Here is a 17,239-nt window from a genome sequence, read left to right on the forward strand (position 1 = left end):
GGGCGCTCAGCTACCCCTGCTCTCAACCTCGTGTTACCTTGGCCTAGCCGTCTATATTCCTTTCCTGACATCCCTCCTTCTCTTACTTCCCCTCCCGCAGATCGCTGCTTCCCTTTGTCGGTTCACACAAAAGCCCCTGCAACCCCCCACACACTTGACCGTCGCGACCGTCCGAGTCGGAAGCATACCCGGGAAGAAAGCTGACATGAAGCGCTTGCCGCGTCGAAATACAGGCTCATTTCGCACACCATTCACCAACGTCTTCTCGACGCCGCATACCTGCCAACCGTTCTCCGCTCCATCCGCGCTGCTCTCTTCCCCAACAACGCCCCCGGCGTCTCGACCTTGGTGGCCCCCTCATCCGACGAGGAGCTGCGTGCCTTGCGCCGCAGGTGCGCTAGCGCCATGCTAGCCAGCATCCCGCCCTGGTTGGCTGGTCTGTATCTAGGCGGGCGAGGCCTTGGCTTCCGGTGGCGGTCCGGACCGGAGTCGAGGCCTGGTGCTGATGATGATGATGATGCTGCTCCTGCTTTGGCCACGAGCGAGAGCGAGGCCGATGTTCCTGGCAGAGGTGGTGCCACCAACGATAACAGAACTAATGATTTAGGTAATGGAAGTAAAGGGAATGAGGACGATGATCAGCAGCGAATGCTGTTCGAGATCGAAGAGGGAATACTCGATATTTTCTCTGACGAATACTGCAACAAGCACTTGGTGTACAGCATTTTGGAGCTGATTTTGGTGAGACTGATGCCGGAGCTAGCGGAGAAAGGCGTCGTTGAGCTCTGGGAGGAACGTCTGAGCCTGTGATGGATTAACTATGAACAAGTCCTATGCCTTTCTGTGTGTTTTAGATACCCTGTTAGCCTGAGAAACGCATTTTGTAATTCCACATGATGAAGCAATGTATTCCTTCTCAGATATCATGATATGACACATGGTCAGACGCAGTCACAAATGCACTTTTGATCATGAAAGGTAAGAGACAAATCGTTTTGTGACGTTCGTGTATTCGCAGACCGGTCGGGAGGGGGAAAGGGGGAGAGAATGAAGAAGGAAAAAAAAGGGGCATATCCCTAGGAAATCAAATGCAAAAGGGGCCGCCCTCTTTTTTTCGGTTTTTTTTTTTTTCCCCACGCAAACTCTCTGGCCGGAGCTAGACGATGAGTCTTTGTGTACGCGTCGTGTCGCATCGTGCTTTTCCCCTCAACGTTCCTTGAGCATCCCTCTGCCTTATATGTCTCGTCTCGACCTCTTGCCTTGCTTCGTTCCTAGCCAGTTGATCACTTATGATAACCCGTGCCTGGCTCAAAGTCTTTGCCTCTTTCCGTGACACCCGCCCCTTGTAGATACCGTGCCTGGCTGACCGGCCACCAACCAACCAACCAACCAACCGGAACCCCCTCCCCTTACTTCCTATTCTTGTCGCCTCAGAGATGCAGAGAGTGTATAAGAGAAGGCTAGGATAATACAGTATTGAAATGGAGAAATGGTTGAAAATTTCGCGCTCGCGGAAGCTATGGAGAGAGACAGACATGAACCAGACCAAAAAAAAAAACCGAATAAAGAAAAGATGACTATTGAAAACCAGGCCTGAATCGATGTGGTGCGCGGAGAATTTTGCGGTGTTTCGCGTGAGCGGAAGGTCTTCCCTCGAGGGGAGCGTGAGCGTTGATAAGAATGGGGTATATGGATGTCTCGACTGAAGTTTCGAGTGGGAAGGATAATAGTGATGCTGTTGTTTCAAGTAATAGAGAAAATGTCTCCGCATCGTCGTCTCTGGCCAGTGTCCACCCCGGTCCTGTATTGATAAGTTATAATTACTTGCCCATATTTCCAACTGTCGTGAGACCGTGGACCGGCGGCGGGAACACACAGGCGTCCGAGATTATTGTCGCGGAGTCTGAAGCCTCAAGGTCCTTCGATAAAAGCCTTGGGGCTGTCGTGAGACATTGACCGTGTATTCCTGGGGTGTCGTATCCCCAATGATAGGTATCGCCATTGTGAAGTGGGTTTTTGTTTTCCCAAAAATCGAAAATCCGGTCCCGGCGAGGGGGATGTGCTCTTTGCAGAGCTCTCGTCGGGTCTAGAGATTGGTGCGACCAAAATGGAGGTCGTCGTCCTGTTGTAGATGCCCGCGCATACCATGCGCGCGGGGTGGCCTGTTTCCCAATCCAGTCCAGAATCAAAGCAATCAAACAAACAAACGCCTTGGGGAATGACGAAGAACACTCTTGCCGAAAAAGGGAAATTATGCGCGATCTGATGTGGTTTTGCTTTGCAAGTGATTTGCTGAAGCATCGGGCCGGGTGTTCATTGAGTTACGACGGGCTCGGATTTGATCCCCAGCGGCATCGAGTGCACATGTTGCGGTGCCATCTCGGCGTCTCCTTCAGGTATCCGATCCAAAATGCCCAGGGATTGAGGTACTCCGGATTTCGCAAGTTGATGCTGCTGTAGGCGCAATTTCTCCGTCAACCTGACCATCACCACATACTCCGTTTGGTCCAACAAGGCTCCCCCATTGGTGCTTTGGATGTAACTCAGCAGCGTGTCCGCAGCCTTTCGAGCATCTTCCTGTGTCGGTGATGTCGGAGATGACCCAGCTGGAGTCGTGGCTGATCGGCCAGCCATGCTACTGTTGCTACTGCTGTGGTGCAGGTGCGGCGATGAAGCAATGGCGGTATCTAAGCCAAAGTGGGGTGCTGCCATTTCATGAACCGGCGATTCCAAGGCAGAAGAAGGCGCCGTAGACGCCGGGTGATACTTGGGGGTCATGGGCTCTGTTGATGCGGCCTGGTTCATGTACTCCAGATCGAGAGTGGGAAAAGTTTGGCTCCTCGGTCTCTGGAAGTTTGAAGCGACCCCTCCATGCAGTTGGCGCGATGTATCATTGGGAAGGAACTGACCAGCGTTGGGGTCAGGGGAGAATGTGAATGTGGCGGTAGGACTCATCGCACTCCCCGAGAAGGACGAATTTCCTGCATCGGTTAACGCGCTGTGGAGAGACGTAGTGCTTTGCGAGTTGGTGTGTTTGTAGGCGCCGCCATCACCATATCCGACAAAACCGAGACCGTGAACAGCGTCCTCATCACTCCTGTCAGCCGAGAGTGGAGATGGGTGTCCTGTTGGCGATGCCGGTGAGATGCCGGATGCCCCAAGAGACGGAGAGCCAGATAGTTTGGCGTGGTCTGTGATGTTCGTTTCCGATGCTCTCCGCAAGAGCTTTCCTGATACCAAGATGTTCCTCTGCTTGAATCTCTCCAACCAAGTGGTGTTGATGGACTTCATCTGGCTGGCTTCAGGTCCACCGTTGGTGGTACGAGAAAAGTGCTTTGCTTGATCGAGAATCTCATCGTCGCTAGGTGTTAACCCGGCTTGTTGCTGTCTCCTGACCCATGCCGCGACGGCCCGATCGATGTCCGGAAACTTCCCCTTGGTGTGCCGCCTGCCAGCGGGAGATTGACTTCTGTCCGCTTCCGGATTCAGGTACTTCTCCTTGTTGCGTAGAACTTTGGATACGGTGCTGGGATGTCAAGGTCAGAACTTCAACGTGCTCTTCACTTCATGCACATGCTTGAACCTACCTTCGTTCAACGCCAAACATGGCGCCGATGTCCGTCTGCTTCACGTTGGGATGCTCAGCAGCATACTGGCACATTTTCTTTCGGTCGTCGTCGGTCAAGACCCTCCGCTGTTGCGGCTGTGGGCCGTTTGTCAGCCGTGTAGGCCTTGGAGGGGCTGGGGCAACGACGGGTGCCATTCCCAAGGGAGGTGCCGAATAGCTGTTGGGGTTGGTCAACATGCTAGGCCACGTTGGCTGAGATGGGATCATGAGCATCGGCAGCTGGGCATGAGACTGTTGTTGATGAGACTGCATCGGCTGCACAGGAGCTGGCGGAGGAGGCATTCTGCCGATCGACTCAGACGGTAATCCATGGGTGACTGATGGCATGAAAGTGAAGCCTCCGAAATCCGACATGCTGTTCTGATGGCCGTACGGACTCATGTCTCCCCAACTTTCGGTGCCGAACGTTGTGTGGTTGTGGCCCATATGGGTGTCTTCGTCCTGGGTAAGGTGGTTGTCCTGGTCCATGGTGGCAGTCCCCACGATGGAGTTGTTCATTGCTTATATAACTGTTAGATGTGTATTCGATCCCCAAATTCCAACTTGGCAGTACTCAGAACGAGACTGTCTGGCCGGCCTGTTGTCGTAAAGTCCAGGTTCCAGGTTGGTGATTGAGAGGAGGGGGTCGCGCTGAAGGCTTCGCCTTGACTTGACTGATGGGATGACACTCGGGCCAAGGGTGGGGATTGCTGGTCCCGACAGATGTTGGTGGGTTTGGCTTCAAGAAAGGAAGACACCATGCATGGCAGAGGTGGCCAATTGGTTGCTGAAGGCGCGCTGTGCAGGCGGTCTGCTTTGTAGGTCAAGAAGCCCTGGGCCTCTCAGGGTGACTTGATGCAAGTGCGTTGCAGGCTGCAGAGAGGTGTCGGGGGCAACGTCGTCTGTGAGTTGGACTGACCAGCTAGCCGTATGTCTCTCCGTGGGTTTCTTAAACGAGAAGTGCCGGTCTGGTGTGCGGGTTCTAGAGTAATAGTTTGAGGTCGTGCCTAGAATGCGGGTGCAACACCAACAACCCTTTCCTGTCGCGGCAACCACCAAGTTGGTCCTCTGCCGTATCAAGAATCCCCAGCTGGTTCCCAGAGTCTGTTCTAGGGGGTCTTCTGACCGTATTGCGGTTTGAAAATACCTAGATTAACCGGGGCTAGGTTGTTGTTCTAGTCTTTGGCGAGGTGGCCGACTCCTGGCGAAGACACGCCTCGCAACAGTAAACTAAGGATGGGATGAAAGAGGGATGTTCGAGGGATGATCGACTGTTGAAAGAGTGCTGTTCCTGGGGAGAAGGCTTGTCTGTCTATTCGGTCGGCCAGTTGAGGGTGATGGCGAACGAGCCTGACAGGACTGGAAAGTCGGATCGGGCCACTCAGAAGGGGAGAATCAGACAGCGGTATGCTGCAAGAATCAGACGCCGCGACGCACAAGGCAAGGCTTGAAGGACAAAGCTAGCAGCAGGTCGAGGTTGGGGTAGGCGGGCTTGTCAAGATAGTAATACTAGGTATCAGGCGCACGGAAGGATGAAGGTTGTGTGGGCGACGGTGGGCCGCAGTGTACATATGTAGAAGCTCTGCAGGCAAAGCGACGGCGGATGCATCCCATGCCCATGTAAGTACACTACCGGCAAGGGTCTGGGGTGTGTGTCTCGTCTTCTCCTGGGGGTGTGGTGTGTATGATTGAATCTAAGTAGAGCCGGGGTCTCGACTCGGCCCCTCGGGGTGTGTGGTACTAGACCAGACCTTGCGAAGGATAAGATGAAGTTCTCTATGTACCACAACCGCGTGGTCATTAGGTAGACGTTAAGAGACGATAGAGTAAAGGGTAGACACGCGCAACGTCGGCCAGGTGAAGGTTTGGTTGATGAGCGATGTGTTGATCAAGACAATGAGCATGCAAATGCAACTTGCCTGTCAGAAGAAAGCGCCTGGCAACGAGCATGGTTGTGATAGGCCTAAAAGAATGGCAAAGCCGCAAAGGTGCGACGTCAGGACTCGATTACAGCACAGTCTTATGCATGAAGCATCATGATATTGGCAGGGAATGAGACAGAGTAGAATGGAGAATGGTTTCCGCGAGGGCAGTAACGAGATCCTTTGCAACCGGCGGGATTGACTGAGAGGGTCAGAGAGAGAGAAACGGGGACGAGGCAAATGCCGTAAAACTGAGTTCCACACATCTGGGGGATGATTGTTGACGTTGACGAGGTTGCGTATCTTGTGCGATAGTGTGAGTGTTTTCATCGATGAAGACATCATAGTCGGCCTAGAAGTTATGTCTACACCACTGACAACCGCCACGGCTAGGGTATTGAGGAGGAGCTAGAAGAAGCCACTGGCTCAGTTTGTCTCCGTTGCCGCATGGGAAGAAACGACGGACCATATGGAAAACGCTGTCGACGGGAATGGGACAAGCCACACACAGACACTAGTTGAGATGCTGATTTGCTTCCGTCTCGTCTCGTCTCGTCTCGTCCTATAGCGCCTTGTCTAGACCTGGCCTCGCGGCTCGCCTCGACTTTGCTGATGTCTTATTGTTCCCCCAACGCTGGCTGGTAGGCGAACGGCTACTAGCCACTCGGGGCAAGAAATGCTGCCCTCTATTGCGGCCTATGGTTGCCTCTGGCCTCTTGAAATTGAGAGTCGAGATTAGCCATATCCTTGGCCCCTGGGTTGTGGAGTTGAGTATGTCGGCCTCCTGCGAGATGATGACAGCAGATGGGATGGATGGCCCGATGGTGCGGATTGGGGAGATTCTGTAGGAAAAGCCGAAATCGTATCACCAAAGGAATACAATGGTAGACGACAACGAGTCTGGAGCCGATGGATGGGAAGAAATAAAAAAAGGAAAGGTGGAAAACGAGATGTTACAGAAAACGGTCGCTTGGGTGCTCAATAATCAGGAAAAGCCGAGTCGGGGTCGAGAAACGGAAGAATCGCGCGCCAATTAGCTGACACCAGGACCTGCTTTGCGCTGAGATTACCACCCACACGACACGCACACACACACGTACTGGGTAACATGCTCACTGGAGTGCTGTGTAGGTAGTGGTCGGAGAAGAGACGGCGAGAGGTCTTGATCCAAAGACGGACGGAGCATTTGCACCCTTGACGGGCTATGGTTGCGTGAGAGGAGAGACTGAGAGCGAGATCGGGTTAGTCGGAGACGGGGCCTAGGCGAGAAGAGCGGGTTCCTTGCCTTGCTCGCTCGCCGCAGTAGGTATTCGTACATGGTGTGACGGTCGGTTCCTCTCCTCTCTTCTGGTTTTGCCTCTGCTTCCGCGATGGGTACGAAGTACTGGTAGGTACTGGCGAGTGTTGCCCCGACAAGGGGTTAGATTGAGCAGAGAGGGATATAGATGAACGGTACTCCGTACGGCGGCTTGCGTGGGGATGTTGCTAGGACAAGGCGGAACGTTGAGGTATCCCTACGGAGTAGTGTGAGCGATGGCGGATGGAGGGATCATTCCAATGTGAAAAGTGAGTAGGACGAGACGAGACGAGGCGAGGCGAGGCAAAAGACAAGACATGGAGAAGTAAATGAGGAAGGGTGTTAGTCTGGTATTCGCAGATGAAGCCGCCGTTTCTATTTCTTAGTACCAAGCTGTTCTCCAGGGTGGAGAAGGTATGGAAGCTAAGTGTGCTGAGGTAGGTAGCTGCCGGAAGCTGGGCAGTACCATAGGTAACGCACTTCCTGGCGGTTCCATTGTCAACTGAAGACAGCTTACCTAACGACTGTTAGGGTAAGGTAGGTACGGTAGGTAGGTCGAAACTACGTGGTTGAAGTAGGTATGGAATGGAAGGTACCTGCCGCTGATGGAACAAGTCGAGGTATCTGACATGTAACGGTACTTGCATTCCTCGCTTCGGTTCCATACCAGTGCCATGTTTCTCGGAGCAGTGGTCTTGGATAAGGTGTCTGCCGTGCCTGCTTCAGCACGCGGATGATTCAGACTTGCCCGTCTTTTGGAGTCGACCAGAGATGAACGGGCGGCATGGAAGGAAACGACATGGACGGATACGGACGCCAAAAGGAAAGGAAGGGAACAACGTCGTCCCATCTTGGGCAGTGGACCGGCGGGCAATCGTTGACTGGCTCACCCGTCCATTCCTTGCTCCACCACAAGCCCTAAGGACGCACGGGGCAGGGATGTCTGAGCAGGGGGAGGGAGACTCTCACGAGAGAGAGAGAGAGAGAGAGAGAGAGAGCAGGAGCAACAAGTGCACTGTGAACTCTGCAATCCTTGCTTCCTTCCCATCTCGAGCTGCATCCCGTCAAGAGACAACCTCCTCCACTGCTCCAGGATGGCAGGAAGACCTTGACTATCCACCTTCCACCTTCTTAACCTCAAGGCGGACCCCACTTCAAGCATTCGGGTCCACCTTTTACCGCCATGGTCCGTACCTTCCCCGAATGAACGAGCTTCAAAGCTCAAACAGTGGAGGGCAAGAGATGGACAAAAACACTTGGTGACTGGGGGACATGCCTGCCCTGGGCGGAGAGCAAAGGAAGAAAGAAAGAAAAAAAAAGGAAGTAGCAAATGGTAAACTACCAAGGTCCCGTCCCGTTCTTGCCTTCCATTTCCATGATACCCTGGCCAGCTTATGAGGGGTCGTCTTTTGCTGCTGTTGCTTCTCATAGGGCCATCGCTGCCCAATGCTCCTTCATTGCGACTCATGAAGCTCCCATGCCTTGACCTTCACGGATACTCGCCTGGCTCTCATTCTCCTACCTTACGGAGTACACTCCTCCCATTTTGTCAACAAGCATCTTCTACTCTGTACGGATACTCCGCGCGCATACCTTACTCAGACATCGTCGCAGGAGGTATTTACAACGAGCCAGTCACAGTCTCATTTGCACTTCAAAGACCCTGACTGGATCGGGGCTCCAACTTTCTTACCTTCCCGCTGCCTTAGTCCCTCGGCACCTTAGACTTTCATTCGACCGCTCGGCCGCCTGCCTCCACGTCTCCAGCCGCTCCCACCAAGCTATCCGTACACTATCCATACCTACCAAGCTACCTTTGAACCATGGACGAAGACAATGTAAACGACCTGCCAGAAACACATCCACTCAACGGCCTCATCATCTGACACTCCCGCTACGGATACCCATCCTGATTCCTGACCGACACTTCGTTATAATATCGATTCACCATTCCTCCGTGGATACGAGTCCAAGAGCCTGCGATGCGCGAATACTTTACCGAGAGGCGTCTTCCGTACCACATGGGCCTCCTATCGCGCCTTGTTCCCACCACGGCTTATTAGCTCAGAGCTGTATAGAAATTGGTAGTCTCCTCTCTCACCGATACAATGTGCGCCTAACTCGGCACGCCGCACGCCAACCGCGAAACTTGCCTTTCCCCTCTTACTCTCGCCCTTCCCCAAATCTAGTCCCCCAACTCGCAAACGCCTCGCGGATACATCGCCCCGACCCTACCACGCCGTACAAGTAACAAGCCTACTTGGTTGTCTCCAGTCCGTCCAGGCTGTCAAGCGATCGACTGATGCTACGAGAAATGGCCCGCCGGCGACCTGACCCATCCCTGTCTGGCGTTGTCAGGGGAGGGGGAAGGGGGGGGGGGGCAACCCCGACGTCCCACCCTTCTCTGAACCGTTCAAAGTACGGATACATAGTCGTCGACCGTCGGGGGAGGGGGTGTGGTTTGATAGACCTACTGTGTAGAACCTGTTACGGATATCCGGTCGTTCACTCGCGGACTGCTATCGCCTTTCGAGCAACCCTCAGGTCCTTGTCAGCAAATATCAAAATAGCGTGCCATTTTGTCAGCCTCGGTCTGTTCAAATCAAGTCAACCGGGCATTGGCAGCATAAACGTCTACGGCAGTTTATGGCGATCAATGCATTCTACCACAGGGGCCTCTTCAGTCTGGTCCGATACCTTCAAACCACTTCCCTCCAAGACCTATCTGCGAGCACTCAAATCCCACCAGAATTCAGACGTCAAACAAGCCAAGGTCTGCCGAGCGCTTTGATCTCTAATTTCAAGTTTGATATGCGACGTCAATGGCAGTCTGTCAAGCCTTGCTGCTGCCCGATGTTGAACTAAGAACTACCCGAACCACTCTGACGCACCCGCCACGACATCGCCAAAGCCGTTCCCGACAACTTTCCGTAAAGGGTACAAGGACTCCTCGCGACGCAATTCAACCTTCATGGAATTGGAATCCACCACCGTCACACTCATCGTGGAGAGTCGTTCAACAACCAACGCCCCTCGTTGGATGGCCAGGCGATTGCGATGGGCGCCTCCCCTTCTTCTTCCAACGCTGAACGCAATGCTCTCTCTCTAATCAATCATGGCTTATTGTACTCCGTTAGTTTGTCGGTCCATGCCGTCCATGTTGTGGCCCATGTCCCATCCAGTTGAGCCTGCCGCGGTCATGCGGTTGGAGATTCGAGTCGATACAGTTTTGATAGATCTGGCCAGCTCATCATGGGCCGGACCTTTACACTCATTTTACAACCAATGGGTCTTGAGCAGGGTATAATCGCCAATATCCGGTCCACTTTTGTGAGGCATTGAACTCGATTGCTCTCTGGATAGCTCCAACTCCACGATCACCTTCGCAGTCGTCACAAGACTTGATATGGCAGTCAGAAGACAAGTGCAAGCGCCATTTCGGTCGAGGGAACCAAGAGTTGAAGGAGGATTGCTGACCAACAGCAGCGCTCAAATCGTTTTCGGCACTCCCATTGGACATAAATTCCGGATTCATCACCAGTTTCGCAGTGGTCATTGGATGGAAAAGATTTCTCTCGCGTGAGGCGGTCCTAGCGAGGCCATTGAGAGACCCGGACTGATTCCCAGTTGGTCAGATGGTCACGTACGGATACAAAGACTTGCTAAGCCGTGGGTCCATCTACGAAAGGCTTCGTTAAACGGATGGTCTGGCCAAGCCTCGACGCAATGGCGCACAAAAGTGAATACCTACCTACTTCAACGGAGAGGAGAGCATGGCCGTAGGGTGCAACTATGATTGGGGCATGATCCAGGTTTTGGTCCAGGGTCGACCAGCATCCACCCGCGTTGGCCCGCAACGTGCGCCGTTCTCAATATGAAGCGGGCCCTGCCGACGGTATCCTAGGCCAGGCTGAATTGATACCATAGCACCCCCGACTCAACCCTCACCCGAAGCAGTATCTGATCGCTCTAACAGTAGCTTCGCATCAGTCATGAGAAGGGCCTCTCATTTTACGACAACGTTGGGCAAGCAACATGCATAATGATGATGGGCGGGCCGGGGAATAGACTAAACAGGAAAGAAGGCTGATTTGGAGACCCATCTACTCCATCGTTCCCTTGGCATCTTCCCGCCGCTAGGTAGGGTAAGGGTTTTCCATGAGTTCATGACTGACGCGTCTTAGCCAGGCTGACGATATCACTAGTAATTGAAGCCATGCTAGTACGACGACGAGAGCAGTCTGCCCGTCAACTTTATTTCAGAAGCTTTCGGATACGAGGAGAAATCTCAGGCTCTGGTGCTCGCCTCGTCAGTGGCTGTCAGCCGTGGCTGATCACGTTGAGCTGCCCTACCTGGTTAAAATAGCAGGAATTCACGACCAAGCCATTGTTTCAAGCCATGAGGAGCTCGGGCTTTGAGAATTCAGCCAGACACGAGGACTTTCGTTTGACACAGCGGATGACCGCATCCACGTTCTCATGTCTCAACGAACATGATGGGCAAGATGCCAGTCGGTCATTGCCCTCCTCGATGCCTGCTTCGGCGACTGGTCCTTTGGCAGACTATCTCCAACCAAGGCTGCATTTGGTCTTTTTGGAAGTGCCACCTACGCTTGCGCGGGACGTTCTCTACCAACTCTGCCCTTTGGAGCAGCACTCTCGGAGGAGTCTAGGAGGTGAGAGCTGCGTCAGTGCTCGGGTGGAGCGCAGCTTGCTTGTTCCCGAGGTCTCCCCCAAAACCCGCTGGGACTGACTGGGCTGGTCGACTCATGTCGCCTTGGAGCGAGCAGGGGACCTGGGCAGCACGAGCAACATTGCAGCGCAGCATCCGCCGCCGCCGCCGTCTGTGTTGCCCCTGCGCCTATTTACCCTTCCCTGCAGCCGTTCTCCCGTGGTCTGTGTCCTATCGCCCGCCGTTCGCCTCATCTGTATCTGATGCAAGGTACGGATACACTCGTCTGCCCGCAAGCAATCTCGAGTCGAAGTCGAGACGAAAGGGCCAAGATCGCTGGATGGATGTTGACTGCTACCATACTCCGCAATCGACCTTTCCTTGCTTCGCATATCGCGGACTCGGACCCGGAACCCATCGTCCGAGCTCCTCCCATCATCCTCCAAGGATAAGATGAGATGAGATCACGGCTCGCTGCGAGGGCCGCGGCCGACCCACCACTAACTAGCATGTCCCGCACAGCAGTAGCAAACAAAAATCGGGACTTGCGAGAGGAAGGGGAGATAAAAGGGACCACGAGACATGGGCGGTAAAGCAAGCCTTGTGAAAGGCAGGCGGAAGAGGAGGATTCGCATCTGACTGGTGGTGAAGCCCTCCATCCCCCCTCTTTTATTTTCGTTCTAGTGAGGAAAACCAGGTCCGTGGCTGCTGCCATTCCGCCGGGCACGTTTCTCGTCGGGGAATTGCAGTGAAGTGCATCGCGCCAGTAGTGCCGAGTCCGTCTCGAGACAAGCGTCAGCAGCAGCGGGATGAGAGGGCAGAGGAAAAGGCGGAGTTATGAAGAGCAGCATCGCAGAGAGCAGAGAAGGGTGTCGTCTTAGCTCTGCTTTAAGCGCCGACGTTGCCCTCGATCCAGGGAGTCCCCCGTCTGGCTCACCCACACACCCGCTCGCCATCCCCCACCCCTCCTCGGCCTGTCACCCATGCACTGTGGGAGGAGTGAGGCAGAAGAAGAAGAAGAGTGTGTGGTGTGTGTGTGTGTGTGTGTGTGCGCGCGCGGAAGCTGCATGGTCTTGTCCACGCTACCTATTCCTCTAGTTCCTCTCTCTGTCTCTCTTCCACCACCTCTTCTTTTCCCATTCGCGTGCGGAGCAAAGTAGTGTAAGCTGGCCAAGGGGATACACGCCCGGTACGGACACATGCGTTGAGCCTTCTTGCAGAAAGAAGAATATGCAACCCACGCTTCTCTTGGGAGGCATCTGCGGCCGCAGGACAAGAGGCCCTCGGCTATGCAGGTTCGCCCACGATTTGAGCTTTGTGACTTTTCTCTCGCCTTGGGTTGCTGCTGCTGCGTGAACTTCAGATGGTGGCGCGTGTGGGGTAGGGACGGGGCGGGGATGGGGGCAGCTTTCCAACGACAGTCTATCTATATTCGTACTCCATCCAAAATCTCGTTTTTCGCCCCCTTCGACGACGGCATTCGGAAGACTATCATGCGAAAGCGGACGATGAAAGACAATGGTAGTGCTGCGTGCGAGCGCTCATGCGCGAGGCTGGTACGGCTGGCTAACAATAAAAAAAGCCACGCTCTCCTCCGTATCCACACGGATTGGAGACCGGCGAGAGAGAGAGAGAGAGAGAGAGCCCTTTCGTTTTTTTGAGCGGCACGGCGGGCTTGTCCTGTCAGGCACGCGCCGCCCGGCAGCCAGCTTTAGTGCCCGACGGCTTCGTGGCGAGGATGGGAACCACGGATGACTTGAACTATTATGGACGGGATGGGCAGTTGAGGTAAGGTAGCGTGGGCTTTTGGCTTCACTACCGTGCCGTGAAGTCTGGACCCTAACGCGCGAACTGGACCGATCCATCCATTCCCAATCCAACCCAAATTCATCACAATGATCGCATACCATAGATGATGGTACACCGTTTCTTTCCTAGTCGAAGGATACCCCAGATGGAGATGGGGAAAACGAATTGGACACACCAAAGGGGGAGACGGGCATTGTTTTCTCTCTCTCTCTCTCTCTCTCTCTCTTTGCTGCCAGAAACCGTTTTGATTGAGGACAAATCACTTTTTTGTTGCAAGCCTGAACTCCATCCCCCCTTTTCTCCCTTCCTTTTCATCTCTTTCTCTCTCCTCTATAATGCAAAAGTAGCATGATGATAACCGTATAAACGCTTGCCTGGACTGGAGAAACCAACATTGCCCTTGATCCCCGTCAACACGTCCCCCCATCCATCCATCCGTTCATCCCTCCCCATCTCCCATCTCCCATCAAAATCTCGGCGGCAAGAAAACAAGACAGAGAGAGCAGGGAAGATACCTTGACGCCGCCCATCAAAGGGGGACCTAAACGTCCCCTTTCCCCCCCACCCGCCACGAAAATGTCTGCTTGCGGCCAACACACATTCCCACATCCCATGCTCGGTAAGAGAAAGTAGCGTACCAAGACAGCAAAAACCCCACACACTCTCTCACTCGCTCAGCTCAGCCTTGTTCCTTGAAAGAAGGAGAGAGTCGCAACCAAACAGTGCCATTGTGTTTTCCCGGCCTTGGCTTAGAGCTTACGCGCGTAAGATGCAGTTGGAGCCGGTCGGTTGCCTTTGGTTTCAATGTTCACTTTTTGAAAGGAGGTAGGGTAGCGTGCTTCTTTTTTTTTTTTGAGTTTGCACACGATGCCATGGAATCGGGACTCGAGTGAGATCGCGGCAGATGACTTGGAGGGAAGGGGGGCGTGGAGGAGAAGATGGCGGAGGAAAGAGGCAAGTGGCTTGAATTTTGTGTTCCCTCGCCAAAATGGGGGTTTGCGGACGAGGAGGACCCCGAAGGCGGGCTGAAAGTCTGGGTCTGGGCTGGGCTGGGCTTGTTTCTCCTTGGGCCAGGCAATGCATTTTGAGGCGGCGTGGGGAGAAGCATGACGACAAACGGCCGCCATGCGCCGCCGAGTTTTAGCTCGTCGCCGCGTTCGTCAGCGCTTGACGATTGTGACTACGAGTAGTTTGAAGATGTTAGTGCCATTGTTTGCTTTCCCTTAACCGAATTTCACTCGACTGCGCTTCCTTTCCCCGCCGGCCTTTTGATAATAGCTCGCGGGGGCAAACCAAGGTTTTGAGATGATGATGATGATGATGATGACGACGACGGCGACGGCGACGACCAGGGAAACTGAGGATTGTGGGGGGTCCTTGACACAAGATGAAAACGTACCGATATCCTCGTCGGCTAGCTCGTGAGATAGACCGACGCGCTGAGGCTGATGCTTTACGGACTTGCCGTATACAATGGCGGTCTTGAACTGTTCGAGAATACTCCTGTGAATTTGGTTACACTAGACGGAAGCACGAACCGGTTAGCTTAAACACAGCGAGCAAGAACAAGCCGCAGCAACATGCGCTCCGTCCGTCCACTTTTGCGCGCGCCACTTTGTCGCAGGGAAGAGAAAACAAGGTTCAGCCTACGACACGGGTTCGCTCGGGACGGACGCAATGTCACGCGGAGGACCGGCTACTCACGAAGTCTTCGACCGTGCACCTGTTTGAACGGAGCACGACGGGCTGAGAGTAATCTGGCAGTTTGCCCTTTGGCTTCGTATAAACGCGAACCAGCTTGAGCTTATCCCACCTATACGCCAAGGAAAAGAAATCAGAAACGTTAGCTTCTCTGGTCTTGTGAGGGCAATTTTAGGGGTAGCGGGTTGATCCTTGCCGTGGACGACGATCGTGTCGCTCCGGGAGACGAGAACCGGCCGAGGGCCCGACGGCTAAGGAGGAAATGAAGGCAAGGGGGGAACAAAGTTAGAAAATCCTTACATTGCCTCCATCAGCTCATCAATGTTCCAGCCCTGCTCCGAACTGATCGGCACGGCGTTGGGGATACGGTAGAGCAAGTCGAGCTCCTCGATACTGATAGCGTCAATCTTGTTGAGAACGTAGATGACGGGGATGTAGTTTCTGCTCCTCGCCTCGAGGACGTCAATGAGGTCGTCAACGGTGGCGTCGCAGCGGATGGCGATGTCGGCCGAGTTGATGCGGTACTCGTTCATGACGGCCTTGATCTCGTCGTGGTCAATGTGGGTGAGGGGCACGGTGCTCGTGATGTTGAGACCGCCCTTTTCCTTCTTCTTGAAGGTGATGTTCGGTGGCGACTTGTTGATGCGGATACCGAAGCCTTCGAGTTCCGTCTCGATGACGCGCTTGTCCGTCAGGGGCTTGTTGACGTCGAGAACGATGAAGATGAGATGGCACGTCTTTGCGACGGCGATGACCTGGCGACCACGACCGCGGCCGTCCTTGGCTCCTTCAATGATACCCGGCAAATCAATGATTTGCAGCGGCGCACCTGAGCAGCGAAACAGGATGTCAGCGTTGTTGACTTTTCATCTTCTCGTTCCTCTTCTCTTGCCATATCATCGTCCCGAACCACACAACATCTATCAAAGACGTACCATTGTAAGTGACCTGACCCGGAACGGACGTCAACGTCGTGAACTCGTACGCCGCGGCCTCGGAGTGCTGGCCCGTCAACTTGCTCATTAGGGTACTCTTTCCAACGGAAGGGAAGCCGATGAAGCCGATACTCGCGACACCCGTACGCGCAACGTCGAAGCCGGCACCGCCGCCGCCACCACCACCCGAGGGCGTCAGGAGCTCACGCTTGAGCTTGGCGAGCTTGGCTTTCAGTTGACCCAAATGGAAGGACGTGGCCTTGTTCTTTTGGGTCTTGGCCATCTGTGTGAGGTAGAAGAGAGCATTCCGTCAGCTTGCTGATTTGCGCGTCGCATTCTTGTGTGGATTTTCTGTGTAGAGGGTGGAGGGGGTTTTTCCTGATATCGCCGGGTCGAACATTTGGGTTTCTTGGAGGTGATTATCTTGTCTGTTGACGACATCACGAACGTATGTTTCCTCGTTCAGGTCATAGGCAGAAACGGCCTTCGAGGTTTCTCGACATCGCCGACGACGGGAAAGGGGCGGGACGAGGATTGCCCTCGGTTTGAAGGTGGAGGGGGAGGAGGGGTTGGACACGTACTTCGGCCTCGATGTCTTTGATCTACATGAACAAAAGTGTTAGTCAAGGTGGTGTCCTCACGGATAGCCCTTAGGGGAGGAAGGGCGGCAAATTCAATATTGTCGGCTGTGAAGGCCTCCGCAAGAAACATTACCTTGTCAACTGTGGTCGCCATGATTGCGGTTTTTCGTCACTCGAGACGTTCCTGCGCAGTATGGAGGGGTTCGATTTATTGGATGATTAGCTTTACCGATTGCGACGTCGACGTCCAAGGCGCGGGCAGAAGGCAAAGCGAAGAGAAAGTATGCCGTGGCTAGCAGAGTTTTGGGGGGTATCAAATAAGTAACGTTCGTCGTCGTCCAACTTCTGTCTCGCTGCCCAAGTTTGGGTTGACGGTTCTGGCAGATGTTGATTCCGGTTGTGCACCTGGTGGTGGGTTTTGGGGTGCAAAATGGCGGGGACACTGGCACCTTGTGCGAAAAGGCTAAGGTGCTGCACATGAAATTTCGGCGGGGCTTGTTGGGAATGCACCGCCTTCATTGGCTGCACGGGTTTTTGAACGCAGTGATGTCAGAAACCTGAATCATTCAATCAAAAGTCTTCAACATCTTAGGTAAGAAACGCCAGCACTTGGTTTCGCGAATGATGATTGGGTGCAATATCTATTCAGAACACAAAAAAGGCACGTAGGGATGATCTGGACAGGCTGCATTTTGAATGTGTTATTTTCGTCTTC

General features: G+C 53.9%; 6 protein-coding genes across 6 annotated transcripts; 2 read left to right on the top strand and 4 right to left on the bottom strand.

Annotated features, from left to right (window-relative positions):
- Window positions 1-204: 204 nt before the first annotated feature.
- On the top strand, window positions 205-983 carry BDZ83DRAFT_783977 (uncharacterized protein; the record flags this gene model as incomplete). The annotated part of the gene is made up of 1 exon (XM_060515600.1): window positions 205-983. A coding segment is annotated over one exon (606 nt), but the record flags the coding sequence as incomplete, so codon positions are not given.
- BDZ83DRAFT_427560 (uncharacterized protein) lies at window positions 984-2,042 on the bottom strand. Its single transcript, XM_060503023.1, has one exon. It carries the CDS (start codon window positions 1,769-1,771, stop codon window positions 1,157-1,159), a length of 615 nt encoding a protein of 204 aa, XP_060362412.1. The 5' UTR covers window positions 1,772-2,042; the 3' UTR covers window positions 984-1,156.
- A 6,170-nt stretch (window positions 2,043-8,212) lies between these two features.
- Window positions 8,213-8,657, top strand: BDZ83DRAFT_629119 (uncharacterized protein). The gene has a single exon (XM_060508747.1). It carries the CDS (start codon window positions 8,221-8,223, stop codon window positions 8,491-8,493), a length of 273 nt encoding a protein of 90 aa, XP_060362413.1. The 5' UTR covers window positions 8,213-8,220; the 3' UTR covers window positions 8,494-8,657.
- A 1,037-nt stretch (window positions 8,658-9,694) lies between these two features.
- BDZ83DRAFT_653953 (uncharacterized protein) lies at window positions 9,695-10,382 on the bottom strand (the record flags this gene model as incomplete). Its single annotated transcript, XM_060510675.1, has 2 exons — window positions 9,695-9,931; window positions 10,107-10,382. The coding sequence occupies 2 exons, from the start codon at window positions 10,380-10,382 to the stop codon at window positions 9,695-9,697; spliced, it is 513 nt and encodes a 170-aa protein (XP_060362414.1).
- A 2,687-nt stretch (window positions 10,383-13,069) lies between these two features.
- Window positions 13,070-13,585, bottom strand: BDZ83DRAFT_629122 (uncharacterized protein). The gene has a single exon (XM_060508748.1). The coding sequence runs from the start codon at window positions 13,387-13,389 to the stop codon at window positions 13,210-13,212; it is 180 nt and encodes a 59-aa protein (XP_060362415.1). The 5' UTR covers window positions 13,390-13,585; the 3' UTR covers window positions 13,070-13,209.
- An 816-nt stretch (window positions 13,586-14,401) lies between these two features.
- Window positions 14,402-16,957, bottom strand: BDZ83DRAFT_427618 (GTP-binding protein RBG1). The gene is made up of 7 exons (XM_060503024.1): window positions 16,658-16,957; window positions 16,525-16,545; window positions 15,944-16,226; window positions 15,309-15,837; window positions 15,012-15,120; window positions 14,707-14,827; window positions 14,402-14,487 (listed from the first exon to the last, which is right to left on the bottom strand). The coding sequence occupies exons 1-7, from the start codon at window positions 16,676-16,678 to the stop codon at window positions 14,468-14,470; spliced, it is 1,104 nt and encodes a 367-aa protein (XP_060362416.1). The 5' UTR covers window positions 16,679-16,957; the 3' UTR covers window positions 14,402-14,467.
- Between the last annotated feature and the right edge of the window lie 282 nt (window positions 16,958-17,239).

The sequence above is a fragment of the Colletotrichum acutatum genome, assembly GCF_030867785.1.
Source record: "Colletotrichum acutatum strain CBS 112980 chromosome Unknown BDZ83scaffold_80, whole genome shotgun sequence".
Lineage (NCBI taxonomy): Eukaryota > Fungi > Ascomycota > Sordariomycetes > Glomerellales > Glomerellaceae > Colletotrichum > Colletotrichum acutatum.

Excerpts from the sequence above, each read along its gene's own strand:
- BDZ83DRAFT_629122 (XM_060508748.1), bottom strand. The coding sequence starts at position 13,389 with ATGAATTTGGGTTGGATTGGGAATGGATGGATCGGTCCAGTTCGCGCG.
- BDZ83DRAFT_629119 (XM_060508747.1), top strand. The coding sequence starts at position 8,221 with ATGAGGGGTCGTCTTTTGCTGCTGTTGCTTCTCATAGGGCCATCGCTG.
- BDZ83DRAFT_427560 (XM_060503023.1), bottom strand. The coding sequence starts at position 1,771 with ATGCGGAGACATTTTCTCTATTACTTGAAACAACAGCATCACTATTAT.
- BDZ83DRAFT_427618 (XM_060503024.1), bottom strand. The coding sequence starts at position 16,678 with ATGGCGACCACAGTTGACAAG. Across the intron at positions 16,227-16,524 it reads TCAAAGACATCGAGGCCGAA|ATGGCCAAGACCCAAAAGAA; the intron begins GTACGTGTCCAA and ends TACCTCACACAG. Across the intron at positions 14,488-14,706 it reads GCTAGCCGACGAGGATATCG|TCACAATCGTCAAGCGCTGA; the intron begins GTACGTTTTCAT and ends AACTACTCGTAG.